We start from the raw sequence: 14,554 nt of genomic DNA, 5'->3' as shown, positions 1-14,554 counted from the left end.
TAAAACTTTCTAAACATAATATCCTTCAATACAAATCTATAAATAGGCTTGATTTAGCCCATGAGACTCATTTCTGTTTGTTTAAATCTATTTTCACTATATCTGAGACTGGGTACGTGTGTTAGTTGTCTACTGACGTGTGTGACTTGGTGAATGTGTGACACTGTCCACTGGTGTGTGTGTATGTGTGTGCGTGTGTGTGTGTGTGTGTGTGTGTGTGTGTGTGAAATTGTCCAAAGGCATTTGAAGGAGATATTATACCGTGGGAATGAGATTTCTGAATACATCATCACACATTATTAATTCGTTCCCATGCCTTATGAAGCAGTTCCCACGCATTCTTTATTCGTTTCCATTAGTTCGCTTTATTTGAACGTGAATTGATGGCCCCACCAGTGCTCTGTACCCTACTGTACTGGGTGTCTGTCCATAAACGTCATAGAGTGGACTCGGACGAGGCGCCATTTGGGACATGGTAGGGAAGAGTCGATTTAATGAACCGACTCTTTTATGAACAACCATGCCTACGGTGAGGAGCCGAGTTGAACTTTGACCGGATCAGCGGCAGGATGAACCGAGCCAGGAAATGGCGGATTTTGAGGAGTTACGGGTAGGCGAAAGTGTTCTGATCGCTGCCAGCCGCTTTACACTTCTCTCAGGCTTCAAAAAAACAACAGCTCTATCCGCTGTCATTTTTTAATAACCACTCAGTCGCTTTAACGCGGACTGGGAGTGTTCTTTGTAACAAAACACCGATATACTTCTCGGTCTTAGGCCGAGGAGCTAGAGACGTTAACGTTACAGCTGCTTCGGTAACGGAAGATTATTAATGGCACGTCTGTTTATCTTTGTTCCTGGCCCAGAGCTCTCTGTTTTTTTTTGCATGAGAATTATGTAGAATGCTCTTTTAGTAGCTTTTCACGCCCAGACACAGGTAAAAAAAAAAAAACACACACTTGTCTCTTCGCGACTGTTTTGGCTTTCCTTTTGTTGTGTTGTGCCAGGATCAGCCCTCTCAAATAAATCCAACTTAAACGTTAGCTGCTCAGTTGAGACCATGTAAATTTACACAGTTCTGACCTCAGAAGTATTATAATTATTTATATGTAAAAGAAACTAAAGTCAGTTTTGATAACAAAGCTGAAGTTGGCCGCATAACCGAAATCCGAGGTCCACCTTAAATCCTGCAGACGGGTCTGTGACCGAGTCTATTTACGCTGCAGCATTTAAGGTGGACTTGAGAAATCTTGAGAACTTTTGACGACGCATAAAAGCCCAAGTCAGTCGGTAGCTGCGGTGTGTGAATGTGTGTAGCCTGTTATTTCTCATTGTTTGTAGTTATTGATTATTGATTTACTCTAAACCAGGAATCTGCTCAGTTAACTGTCAAATGCAACATGTTCTGTCTTGTTTACAATGCTCATCTAATGGGTTCTGGACTTATTCCCAACGTTTTTAGATGCATTTCGCTCACATTTGTAAAGGATTTTTAAAGAAAAAAGGATTAACAAGTAAGAACAATCAAGCATGGACCATATGTTGAAGGGTCAGTTGAGATTTTCTTATTTCTCTGGGGAATTTTTGGTAGGGGGCATATTTGGGTGGGGTGTTACTACAGTTACTACACATTTGGGTTACAGTGTTTAGACATGTATCTAAAAAGTGTAAGAGTAACTTAATTATATTTATTGACTTTATTTTGATGAATGTGCTTTCTTTTCTCATGTTTAATTCACATTGATTCTATAATGGTTAAAGCTTGCACACACCCTACGCATTTGGAACTGATTTTCACCACACGTTCTTTGCTTTATCTCCTGTGGCCAGCCTGCACCTTGCACTGCTCAGATTTCCTCAGTCTCTTCTCTTTACCGCTGTCTGTATTTGTTTTGCAGAATATGGTATCAAGTTTCCGTGTCTCAGAGCTCCAGGTGCTGCTAGGTTTTGCTGGAAGGAACAAGAGCGGTCGCAAGCATGAACTTCTTCTGAGAGCTTTGCATTTGCTAAAGAGCGACTGTAGTCCTGCCGTGCAGATTAAAATCAAGGAGCTTTATCACCGGAGGTATCCCAGAACGTTCGACAGCCTCACTGAACTGTCAAGAATTAAGTCCTACTTTCAGACGCAGGACCGGTCTGCGGTCGTGTGTCCGGATCTTTCTCTTGGTGCTGTTCACACCGACTTGGTGCATCCACACTTGGTGACCTGCGACTCTTCAGTGTTTCATGAATCCAAACCCATGATGAACATGCAGCAGCCGAACTCGCTAATGCCCCCCGTCCACCCGGACGTCCAGATGAAGCCCTTACCCTTTTATGATGTGTTGGATGTTTTGATCAAGCCCTCAAGTTTAGGTAATGCTGGATTTGATTTATCATTGTAGAAATCCTTCTTTGAAAACTGGGCTGTGTTTCACTGTGACTGTACAGAAAAGCTCATTTAAGCCCAAGCCTGTCTTTGCATGTATTTCTTCTTTCACCCAGGACCCAGCACTGTTCAGAGATTTCACCAGGAGAAGTATTTCATCTTTGCCTTGACTCCACAACAAGTGAGAGAGGTTTGCATTTCACGGTAAGGATTTAGATCAATTCCCTTTATTGTGTAGTTTTCCATGCACTGTTTTTCTTGGATTGGTTTATCTCTCTGTTCTGCTGTGTGTTTGGTTTTTTCTCATCTGTTATTTGTTGTTAAAGGGATTTCCTTCCTGGTGGCAGAAGAGACTACATGGTTCAAATACAGTTACGGTGAGGTTGTTTGTGAGTTTAGCAGTGTTCGTTAGTTCAGCTTCAGTGAAATGGGCGTTAATGTGGGGTTTACTTCTGTTTTGTCGACAGGTTCTGCCTTTCAGAAACAAGTTGCCCTCAAGAAGATAACTATCCCAATAGTCTTTGCATCAAAGTCAATGGGAAGCTCTTTCCTTTACCAGTAAGTGTTTAATGGCATACGCTGCTGAAATATAGGACACTCAAAAGTCTTGTGGTTTCAAAATGTTAAATGGGGGCTCCTGAGTTCTTGGCGCCATCGTTGGGAGGTTGCCAGTTAGCTGTGTACTCTTGGTGGATGGCAGGGCGCCCTACCTCCCCTCATAACAAGGCACAGTGCCGGCCAACACAGGTGTCTGTCAGCTGATGTGATGAACCTTCAGTTCCGCTAACGGCTAACTAAAGGGGTGTAAGTGGTGATCTCTAATAATTGGGTAAATATTTGTGAAAACAAAGAAAGTAGACCTTTAAAAAATATATTTTCTCTTTGATTCCTTTAATCTATTTATTAGGAGTACAGATAAGATCGTGGTGACTGTTGTGTTGTATTAAAAATGACAATTATCATCATATTCAACAAAAAAAATAACCTTAAAATAAAGTAGTGTAAAAGTGGCGACTGAAGGATTCATTGGTCCCTGTCAGGACCGGAGTGGGCCCCTTTTTCAGCCCGGGAGTTTCATGCCCAAACCCGACCCACTTTCTTCATGGAGCATTGGTAAATTAACAGAAAACACTTCACTTAAACAATCAGTTTAATTCAAATTTAAATCACATGAACATTTAAAAGGTCAAAAATGTGGTAAAGATGAAAATGTATTTCCCTCTGTACTGGAGCAATACGTTGAAATTAAAATAAATTGAAATTAAAATGGCATTTTAGTAGGGGTTTGCTCAGACGCTACAATAACATTCCATTAAAGAGTTCGGTGATTTAACGTATTACACGTCTAAATTATGTTTATTATTTTCAGCTTGAAACAGGATATTTGTGATTTATGGTGTGAAAAATAAACTACGCTAAACTGACCTTACACGTAGACCTGTCGCGATTATTACGTAATCACATGATCACGATTATTTCAGCTGACCGCGATCATATTATATTTCATTTCAATCCCAACAAACAGAATATCAATTACGTGTATTACTAAATAAATAGTGTTATTAAACGGTGGCTGTAAAAAGTGCCAATAAAACAAACCTGAGAAATCGTCTGTGGATCCACCACCGCACTTCGCTGAACTTGGGAAGACAGCGGCATCAACAGATTCTTCCCGGCAGCTGGGAGTATCTTAGGCTACGTTCACGCAGCAAGTAAAAGGGACCAAATCTGATTTTTTAAAACTGAGCCAAACGCACAAAGCCCGATGCTTCAGGCTCTGAGCAGAAGTCTGTTTCATACAAAGACCTTTCATTTTTTAAATGAAGGAATCGGACCGGACCGATGATTTACTGCAGCGCTGTGTCCCAGAACATCCCTCTTCTTTACTCCAAATGAGTTCTGTGTTAAAAACAGAGTATTAATTAAAGACTCTGTAGAATATTAAAACGTGAACTGATTTTTCTTTCACTCTAAGCACTAATTTCCCAGTTCTCTCACGAGCACGAGTCTCAAAAGAGAAGACGACAAGCGCAAGACATAATGAGTTTAATATTTCCAGGAGCCACATTTATACAGTTTCATACACGAACAATATCAGACTGATATAGAACGAATAAATAAGGTCTTCACCTAAGGTCTTTTATTTAAAACAAACCCACCTTTATACAAATTTCCACGTGTTTTATTTTCTCGTAAAAGACAGGAGTTTCACAGTTTTTTTGTTTCCCAGTATTTTTTACAAAACGGAAATCCTTACACTTGGCCATTTCCTAAACACCTCAAATAAAAAAAAAAAATAAATAAATAAAAGCTTTGGCCCGTAGTCCGGAGAGTATTCTCAGCGGCCGGAGTGACGTAAAATTCACATAAATTCAGACCTGGTCTTTCAGACAGAGTCGAATTTCCACAGAGGGACGTGGATCATATGAAACTCCCCAAATCTGAGGTGGAAAAAGTCAGATTCAATGTGAATTTGTGCTGTTCACGCAGCCACATGAACGACTCGTGTCACGTCTGACTGGGCCTCTGTACCCCGCGGTGTGAACATAGCCTTAGTCCCAGAATTCGCCGAGACAGTAAACAACCGATGTTAAAGCCGTAGTACATTTGATTGTTTTGCTTATTTAGAGAATTTTCAAATATCAGTTTCAAACACACAATTTTAATTATAAACAGGAAAGGGGCAAATATCTTCACACATCTTTATGAATAAACATTCTTTACCATAATAGTGTGTGTACCTTATGTTTTCATTAAACACAAAGGCCTATTAAAATACTGCGGGTGTAAAAAAAAAAAACAGACAATTAAATCGTTAATTGTAATTACTTGTATGACAAATAATCATCAGTTAAAATTTCATGGTTGTGAAAGCCCTGATTGCAAGCGCTGTGCAGTAGCCTTACACTGACCATGCACAATTATTTCCCTATCTCTCTTTACTGGCTTTAACTGGGGTGTGTCCTCTGGAAACAGCTCTGTTAATTTCGCACATTTGGCAGCAGCATCTTCCAACATCTTTTTTTTTTTTTTTTTTTTTTCCCCCCCCCCCGACCTTTTCGGTTTTCCCCTGGCATCTTCCTGCCCTCCACCACCACCACCGAGTGACGTTCCGACTTCCCTCAGGTGGTAGAAAAAGTGCTTACAGACAATGAACGAAAAAATACAAACTGTCATTTTTAATGCTTTGCAATGCTTTTTTTCGTAAAATGACAGAAGAGCGGGGAAATGTTTTTATTTTTTATTAAAATAATATTACACAAAAATGCTTTAAAACTCATTTGCACACCTAATATTTGTTAGTTCTTGCTGATTTCTCCTTGATTTCAAATTAAAATCTTTGTGTAATGCCATTTTGGTTAAATACTTGACCCTTCTGATTAAGTGCAGAAACGTATTCAAATAAACAACATCAGCTGTGTACTGTTTGTATGTGAAAGTGATGGTGATTCTCTGATGTCTGTTTGTATCTTAGGGCTATGCACCACCTCCTAAGAATGGTGTCGAACAGAAGAGACCGGGGAGACCTTTGAATATCACTTCTCTCGTCAGATTATCATCTGCATTACCCAATCAGATATCAGTCACATGGGCGCCTGAAATTGGAAAAGTAGGCCGTGCTCCTCAGCGTTAAAACAAAAGTTTAAATGTTAATTTCGTGTTGATATTCCTGCGGTTTGTTCACCGTTACGTGTTTTTCAGACTTACTCGATGTCCGTTTACTTGGTACGACAGCTGACATCCCCGCTGTTACTCCAGAGATTAAGAATGAAAGGAATCAGGAACCCTGACCACTCCAGAGCACTGAGTAAGATGTCAACTAACACTTTACGGAAGTTATAAACGGACTTGTGTCTTTTGGTTTTAAATAAATCAGTGTAACGGGGAGTACAGGGAGTTTTTTAACTTGCACTGTGTGCTTGATGTGTACAGGTTAATATAGGTACCACTTTCATCTAATCAGTTACCCCCTCTCTTTACTTTGTTCTCAGTAAAAGAAAAGCTCACAGCCGACCCGGACAGTGAGATAGCCACCACCAGCTTGAGGGTGTCTCTTATGTGCCCAGTAGGTTCTGAATACACTTTATAATATTTATCTCACTCTTGTGTTTTTTTATGCTACACTCATTTAAAGTCTGCTCATGTTTCACACAGCTTGGAAAGATGCGACTCACAGTTCCCTGTCGAGCGGTTACCTGCTCTCACCTGCAGTGTTTCGATGCTGCGCTGTACCTGCAGATGAACGAGAAGAAGCCCACCTGGATCTGCCCTGTGTGCGACAAGAAAGCCACATATGAGAGTCTGATCATAGATGGGTGAGTACCTTTCCCGTCTCCACTGTGGTGAACCAGCTCGGAAATGTGGCCACACACTTGCCCAGTGTTTTCTCTGTGATGTTAATGAGGAACAGTCTCTACTCTTCTTCTGTGAAGGCTTTACTCTAGCTGTTGGAAGATTGCTGTGAGGATTTAGCAGCGTGTAGCCATGAGAACGTTAGTGAGGTCAGGTGCTGATTAGTCCAGGATCCACTGTGACAGCCCAGTCCACGGGGGCTTTACAGTCCTCTAAAGCTTTGCGTTTCCACTGCATGGTACGTAGACTACTAGACTCTACTGCCTGTTTGTTTACTGCTTCACTTTTCACTGTCACAGACCCCAATGAAAAATCCGGTCTCTAATGCCTGGCCCCCACAACAGGAAAGTTGTGGTGATTTGCTCCTCTCGACAATCACAAGAGGTCTCTTGATTTTAGGGAGATCGTAAACAATTATCTTCTCATGTTCTCCTGTGTGGGGAGTCCTTAATCCAATCCTTACTCCTGTGATCTTCTCCCAGAGCAGCCACATGTTCAATATTTGCAGTGTAGGGTGGACACCAAGAGACTGCTGTGAAACGCAACATTAACGTTAGGCCTGAAAGACCGCAAACAAATGAGAGCTTAGCTGGTTTATTTCACTGTCATCCGCTGTGTTTGTTTACATCCAGGCTGTGTCTGACATGACCAGAGTGCAGTATTTAATGCTTGTTTAAAATGCTGCCTAGATCTGGCAGTTCCAGACACTTCCACCCACAGTGTGGGACGAAACAGTACAGAAGCGGTACGACAGGTGCTTCATCCCATCTGCTATCAGACTGTTTAACAGTAACTTACTGTAGCACTTTATTTCTCAAACTAGTTTCCACATAGACATCTAAGCTGCTTGCCGCAGTGCTTAGTATTATTAGTCTTTCTCCTCAACCCATGTGCAGTTTACTTGAACTGTGTCTCATCTTTGTTTTTTTTACCACTCGAATATTCTAACCATGTCAATTTATATTTATTACATTTATTCAAGTGCAGTGTTCTCTCTGCGCAATTATAATTACACACACACACACGCGCGCACACATATGCACGGAACATCTAGTGCCACACAGTGTGTGTTAATGTGTGTGATTATTGATTGATTTTTGTGTTTGTTTGTTTTTGTATCTACCCCGAGGGGATCAAAAAAGTCTTATCCTTTGCTTTATTCTACAATTTCATTTGTTATTTCAGGCTCTTCATGGAAATATTAAATGACTGCACAGACGTTGATGAAATCAAGTTCCAAGAAGATGGGACGTGGTGCCCAATGAGACCAAAGAAGGAGGCGCTGAAAGTGTCATCGCCCTGCATTCCCAAAATTGAGTGTAAGACTTATTAGCTGTGTTTATTCGTTGCTGCTGGGGCTCGTCACAAACTCCGCTGTCTGCTGATGGAACGGGGGTCCTGTGGTCTGTAGGGCTGTCTGCAACAGACACTGGAGGGGGGAGGGACAAAACGCAGAGCGGCCAACTGGGCTAAGGCATGCCTCACTTGGCCGCAGCTGTTCATGTTTAACATATGGCTAATTAGGGTTGTGTGCTGTACTGGTTTGTTCTGTATACGTTTTAAAATTCGTCCTATGGTCTGCATTTCTTATGTAATATAATACAGAGTTATTAGTAAACAAATACAGCACAGAACAAATATATATATTTTTATAAAATAGAGAGAGAGAGCCCTGTCTACATTGAGGGGTTATTATATTTTATATTGTTTTGTTTGACTTTAGTTGGATGAATTCAGAATAATCTGAGAATAAAGTCTGAATAATGAAGAGAAAAAAATTCTTTAAATATTTAGATAATGATCATAACCCAAACGGTGTTTCTCTAATTAATTAATTAATTATTTTCACAGAATCATTCTCACATTAACCTCAGAATTCAGAATTTATTCTCTATTTTTTATTTTATTTTTTATTTTTTTTTTTGCAGTGGTCCTAAAACCATTACATTTGTCTTCAGGACTAACGTTTTTCTTTACACTTTTAGGTGCTTCTCCCATCCGACCGAGTGCAGTGGTTCCACACACAGAGCTCAGCAGCACAAAAAAGGCAGACGTGATTGATCTGACCATTGAAAGCTCTTCAGATGATGAAGCAGAACCAGATCCTCCTCTGAAAAAGCGCTGTGTCTATATGGTTAAACCAGAGGAGATGCACAGTAAAGGGTCAGTGGGAGCTCTCCCTTACATCTCTTCTCTTCTGAAAGTTGGTTTAATTACAAAATATGGAATCTTCATCAATCAGGCAACATGTAAAATATACTGAACAAAAATATAAACACAGGTGTGTTCTCCCTGTGTCTGCGTGGGTTTCCTCCGGGTGACTGTCTGTGAGGAGTGTGGTGTGTTCTCCCTGTGTCTGTGTGGGTTTCCTCCGGGTGACTGTCTGTGAGGAGTGTGGTGTGTTCTCTCTGTGTCTGCGTGGGTTTCTTCCGGGTGACTGTCTGTGAGGAGTGTGGTGTGTTCTCTCTGTGTCTGTGTGGGTTTCCTCCGGATGCTCCGGTTTCCTCCCACGCTCCAACAACACACGTTGGTAGGTGGATTGGCGACTCAAAAGTGTCCATAAGTGTGAGTGTCTGAGTGTGTCTGTGTTGCCCTGTGAAGGACTGGCGCCCCCTCCAGGGTGTATTCCCACCTTGCGCCCAGTGATTCCAGGTAGGCTCTGGACTCACCGCGACCCTGAACTGGATAAGGGTTACAGATAATGAATGAATATCTATGAATATGAGGGGAAAGCTGGGGGCAGAGTACTGCTTGTTTTCATGTACTGAATCTGAATTATGATTTACGTTCAAATCCCCACTTGTTATTTCGGTGCTGTGTTTTCAGTGCATCTGGATCTGGAGCCCACCAACTCACTGACTATAAAACAAGACCAACCAGTTTTCGTGGGCAGCTTAAGTCCGAAAGCACAGGATAAAACAGACTGTTCTAAAGTGTGCTGCCTTTTCCGTAGAGTGCTGAAACTTTAAAATTGTACCGCGAGAGCACAAAGACAAGGTTGAACGCAGCAAAACAGACACAGTGAGCGTGAGAAATAAGAGCACTGAGTAAAAACAGACCACCAGGTGTCAGTATAAATAAATAATATATAGATTCTGAGACTCATCTGAGAAGACAATTTCTTGCTCCTTTCAGTGAAGTTCCAATGTGCAAGGATTTAGATGTGTGTGTTGTGTGTGAATTATTCTGAATAATTTTTGGTGTATTTCTGTCTCCCTCAGGGTGCTGACCTACCAGCCATCAACGGTTCGAGTGCCAAGCGTACAGACACTAGACACCTCATACTTAACCTCCTCCATAGCGGACTATGCAGTTCCATTCCACCATTCAACACTGTCCACTATTCCCACAGATATGCACAGTATGTCAGTTTTCTGTAATGGAGTCTGTCTGTTTCTTCTCAGGCCTAGTGAGTGTTTGAATTGATCTCACTGTGACTGTTAATCTCTTGCAGGTCTTGATCTATTTACATTACTTCAACCAGACCCACAGGTATGTGTATAAAAATGTTATAGAAATCTTTTTGTAACACCAGCGATCTAAGGTTTAAGGTTTTCCAACGCTTATAATGATCCAATTTTCCCGGATAATCAAATCCCACAAAAATCAGATTTTCTCACAGTTTTTCAAAACATATTCAAACTGGATAAAGTTATTCCAGGTCACACAGCTCCAGAGACCTGGAGGTTGTGGGTTCGACCCACTCCCTGTGAGGAGTGTGGTGTGTTCTCCCTGTGTCTGCGTGGGTTTCCTCCGGGTGACTGTCTGTGAGGAGTGTGGTGTGTTCTGTCTGTGTGGGTTTCCTCCGGGTGACTGTCTGTGAGGAGTGTGGTGTGTTCTCTCTGTGTCTGCGTGGGTTTCCTCCGGGTGACTGTCTGTGAGGAGTGTGGTGTGTTCTCTCTGTGTCTGCGTGGGTTTCCTCCGGGTGACTGTCTGTGAGGAGTGTGGTGTGTTCTCTCTGTGTCTGCGTGGGTTTCCTCCGGGTGACTGTCTGTGAGGAGTGTGGTGTGTTCTCTCTGTGTCTGCGTGGGTTTCCTCCGGGTGACTGTCTGTGAGGAGTGTGGTGTGTTCTCTCTGTGTCTGCGTGGGTTTCCTCCGGGTGACTGTCTGTGAGGAGTGTGGTGTTCTCCCTGTGTCTGCGTGTTTTTTGTTTTAAACAAATTATGAAAATGTTTATTATTTTTGCCAATATATTTAAGTAAAAGTAATCAACTTATGTTACGTTGTCTAAAGATCTTTTAAATGAATTGAAATAATTTTTTAATAATATTTGAGTGTCTCTTAAATCACCTTCACAGAACACAGGCTAGTTTTAAAGACATTTCTGTACAAAGTGTGTCCTTAACACTGTCACTCCACCTTCAGTCCACCTCTCAAGTTGTGATAGAAATCATCCCGGTATCAAAAGGTTTCTGCGTACAGTTCTGAAAAACCCAGTTGTAGCATTTAATCCTACTTAAAGTTTGTACTGGATTACAGAACGTAGATCCAAATCTTCAGGATCAAACGGCTTATCTGTTTTTACAGATCCCAGCTTTCAAGTTTAATCCAAATAGACTGCTTTAATTTAGTCAGATACCTTTTAAAAAACCAGTCACAAGTTCAAATCCAAGTGATTCCTTACTGCGTGAGATCTGGGAAATTCAGTGACAGTGTGGAGAAAATCCAGCGAAAACTGGGGTTAATACAAAGGGTATAAAATATTCACTTCACAAAGACTACTTTTTATTAATCTGTTGTTGTGATGTGGAGGGGGAAGTGGATTCTTTTTCAAATGAATTTATATTGTGTATGTTCATATACCCAATAATATATTTAATAAAAGAATGTATTGTTATTAAAACATTTATTTATTTTGAAATAATACATGTAATTTATTACATGGAATCTAAACCTCACTGTGTCTGCACTGACAAGTTAACACGACGCCCCCACAAAGCTTCAGCTCAAGAATAACTAATAATTTTAATAATAACAACAGAGCTCTGATAATGACATATATGGAATATATGACTTTGACAAAATGACACCCCACAAATGAGCAATGTTTACTGTGTTTCAGCAGCATTACCGGAGCCCTGTGTTCCTCGACAACCTCTCCAGCAGCATCCAGAGTGCCACCACCAGCGCCGGCTTTGTGTCCTCTTCAGTCCCATACGAGACCACCTCGCACAGCGGAAGCTCCAGTCACGAAACGGGAGTCATCACTGGAGGGTCCTCCAGCCTCTCAGACATTATCTCTTTGGACTGAGTCAGTGTTTCTCTATTCACAGGCCAGCGATGCACAGTCTACACAATCACAGAGAAAACTGCCATGGCCAACGGTTCCGCACACCGAAGTTAATCGTGGTTAAATGTCATATTTACCCTTTTGGTGTGCATTATGTAACGGACACAGATAATTGCAGCCAGGGGAAACGCATGTTCTGCGTATAGATGTTGGTAGCACCAGACTATTTTGAAAAATCCAGCCCTTACATGTGCTCTCCCTCTGAAGATGATACTCTCTTTATTTTTAACGTTATAACAGTGACTCATACCCATTGCCTTTTTTAACGGAACAGACCGAAGAAGCGGAACGGTCAGTGAAATGGTGGACTAGGAACGGTGAGGATTAACTGAGCATTGAGTCGGATGTTTCCGAAAAGAAGCGGAGCGGTGTACCATGAGGAAATGATGCGGAAAGCACTCTGGCAGCTCTGTTTTTATCGTAGTAACTAACAAATTCCTGCGGTGCGATTTTATTTCATTTCAAAGGTTCTAAATTAGCATCTAGCAATAAAAACGAGCTTCATATATATTATGTCGCACATCATGTCGTATGGTTTATGAATTATAGGTTGTAATTGAGTCTCAGCGAAAAACGTCAACAGGTCGGATCTTGTGTTTGTTTTTTTTTGTTTTGTTTGTGAGTTTTTTAAAATCATTTATAATTGTTTTTTGCACGTTTGCGTTTTATTAGGGGGCTGTCAGATGATCGGTTGATTTATTAATTAACAGACCTGTTTGTGGACCTGCATTGTATTTGTATGTGGGAAATTTGTCCTCTTTTTACTATTTAAACTGTGTTTTTTGAATATTCACCTCAAAACCACTGACCCCCAAAATATGTTTATAATTAAAAAGAAAAAAGAATAAGAACTGTCCCTGACATGTCGTGTATTGACTGTTTGTCGCAAACGGTGAGAGCAGAAGAGAGTTGTTGAGCTCTTTGGGCCAAGTTCACGAAGAAGACGATGACACACCTGTATTGATCACGTTGGGGAAATTGTTTCTCTGCATTCAAGCCCTTCATGACTGAACACACAAACACACACCAGTGAGCAATCCTTCACATGCACTAGGGGCAGTGAACACACACACAGCCGGAGCAGGGGGCTGGGATCGCCTCGGGGAGCAGTTTGGGGGTTAGGCGTCTTGCTCAAGGGCACTTTAACAGGGAATGAATTTTTGGAAAAAATGGGTTTACAGAGTGGTGACTGGATTTTAGAAATAGATTCTAATTCTGTCGCTGAAACACCGTTCTGTTTTAAAGCCGTCGCTCGTGTTGAACACATGCTGCAGAGGCTGGCTTTTACAGGAATATCAGAAACAAAAGGATTGTTCATATTAGAGCTGTGTTTTCCTCCTTCAAACTGGTGAAACTTCATGTGCAGCTCAGGAAAATACTCAGACGTGTTAAATATATTTGTGCTGTTTAGATTTGTTTAAATCTGTGTTAATTTGTCTTTTTTTACCAAAATGATACTAAATCTCTAATGTTGCTGAACTGTTTTCACAGAAGAAAACTGCAGATCTGAATATTTAGTTCATAAAAGTTACAAGCTCCTCGTGTCATGGCGAGCCCCTCTCTGTTTGCGAGCAGAACCCCAGCCCGGAGGAGCAGGGCAGCCATGCACCGGGAGCGTCTCACACCCTGCTTCCCCCTGAATCCCCAGATACAACCATCAACTCACCAGAGACGGGAGGCAAACCCAGTTGGATCAGTTTCTCATGATGACCGAACGTGGTTTGCGTGTTTGTAAGAGTTTGAAATGATTGTAGCTGCTCCTTCAGACCACCTCCCCTCTGAAGCACTGAGCTGTAATAACTCGAGACTGTGAAAGCACAGCTGTAGTAAGTGTGTAATTAGTGTTTTGTCTCCTGTGAACAGAGGACACGGTGCTGAAGGTGATGTTTTAAAGTGATGAAATACATTGATGGATTGGAAAGATCTACTTCTATTTGAGTCAAAGGGCAGTGTTTGGGTGTTTTTTTTTGTATTTGGAATGAATACTTTAACCCATTTCACTCTTCTGTATTTTAACTTCTGCTTTTAACCTGATGTAGTGCATATTAATGAATAACTAACTTCATTTTTCAAACCAGATATGAACCCTACAGCACTTTGTCATCACCGCTGTGATGTGAATGGTATAGTTCTGTTCAGTGGAACCTACAAATGAATTACCAACAACTCAATCTCTAAATCCATCCTGTGACCCTCCCTCCCTCCATAACAAAATGCCAGCAACACTGGGAGGGTGAGGACAAGCAGGTGCTTCCTCTGAGAAACATGATGCTCAACAACCCCCTCATAAATAAATAAATATATATATATATATATATACATATATATATATATAATTACACACAGTACTGTGTAAAGGTTTTAGCGCCAGAGATTGAGATTTAAAAAGCTATTGATCTGAGCAGTGAGTGTTTATTTGTGAATAAACTTTAGAATAAACCCAGTCACATTCCTCCAGTGTGATCCTCTGTGTGTGACTGTGTTTAACTTTGTCCAAGGCTCTCTTCGTGGAGTGTGTATTATTGGAGGTCATCATCCAGTGCCTA

General features: G+C 41.2%; 1 protein-coding gene across 5 annotated transcripts; it reads left to right on the top strand.

Moving 5' to 3' along the window:
- The first annotated feature begins 553 nt into the window (after nt 1-553).
- On the top strand, nt 554-13,082 carry LOC136679332 (E3 SUMO-protein ligase PIAS2-like). Of its 5 annotated transcripts, none has more exons than XM_066657791.1 (15): nt 576-934; nt 1,460-1,546; nt 1,896-2,352; nt 2,482-2,569; nt 2,692-2,742; nt 2,833-2,923; nt 5,841-5,975; nt 6,068-6,173; nt 6,358-6,431; nt 6,521-6,681; nt 7,904-8,037; nt 8,704-8,881; nt 9,940-10,079; nt 10,173-10,210; nt 11,781-13,081. In XM_066657791.1, the coding sequence occupies exons 3-15, from the start codon at nt 1,899-1,901 to the stop codon at nt 11,967-11,969; spliced, it is 1,839 nt and encodes a 612-aa protein (XP_066513888.1). In that variant the 5' UTR covers nt 576-934; nt 1,460-1,546; nt 1,896-1,898; the 3' UTR covers nt 11,970-13,081. The 5 variants fall into 5 exon arrangements, with proteins under 5 accessions (XP_066513886.1, XP_066513885.1, XP_066513888.1 ...); XM_066657790.1 differs by having other exon boundaries at nt 580-610; XM_066657789.1 differs by lacking the exon at nt 1,460-1,546 and having other exon boundaries at nt 554-610; nt 11,784-13,082.
- The last annotated feature ends 1,472 nt before the right edge of the window (nt 13,083-14,554 follow it).

The sequence above is a fragment of the Hoplias malabaricus genome, chromosome Y, assembly GCF_029633855.1.
Source record: "Hoplias malabaricus isolate fHopMal1 chromosome Y, fHopMal1.hap1, whole genome shotgun sequence".
NCBI classification, from domain to species: domain Eukaryota; kingdom Metazoa; phylum Chordata; class Actinopteri; order Characiformes; family Erythrinidae; genus Hoplias; species Hoplias malabaricus.
Note: the sequence above shows the minus strand (reverse complement) of the source record. Positions and strands in the feature narration are given on the sequence as shown.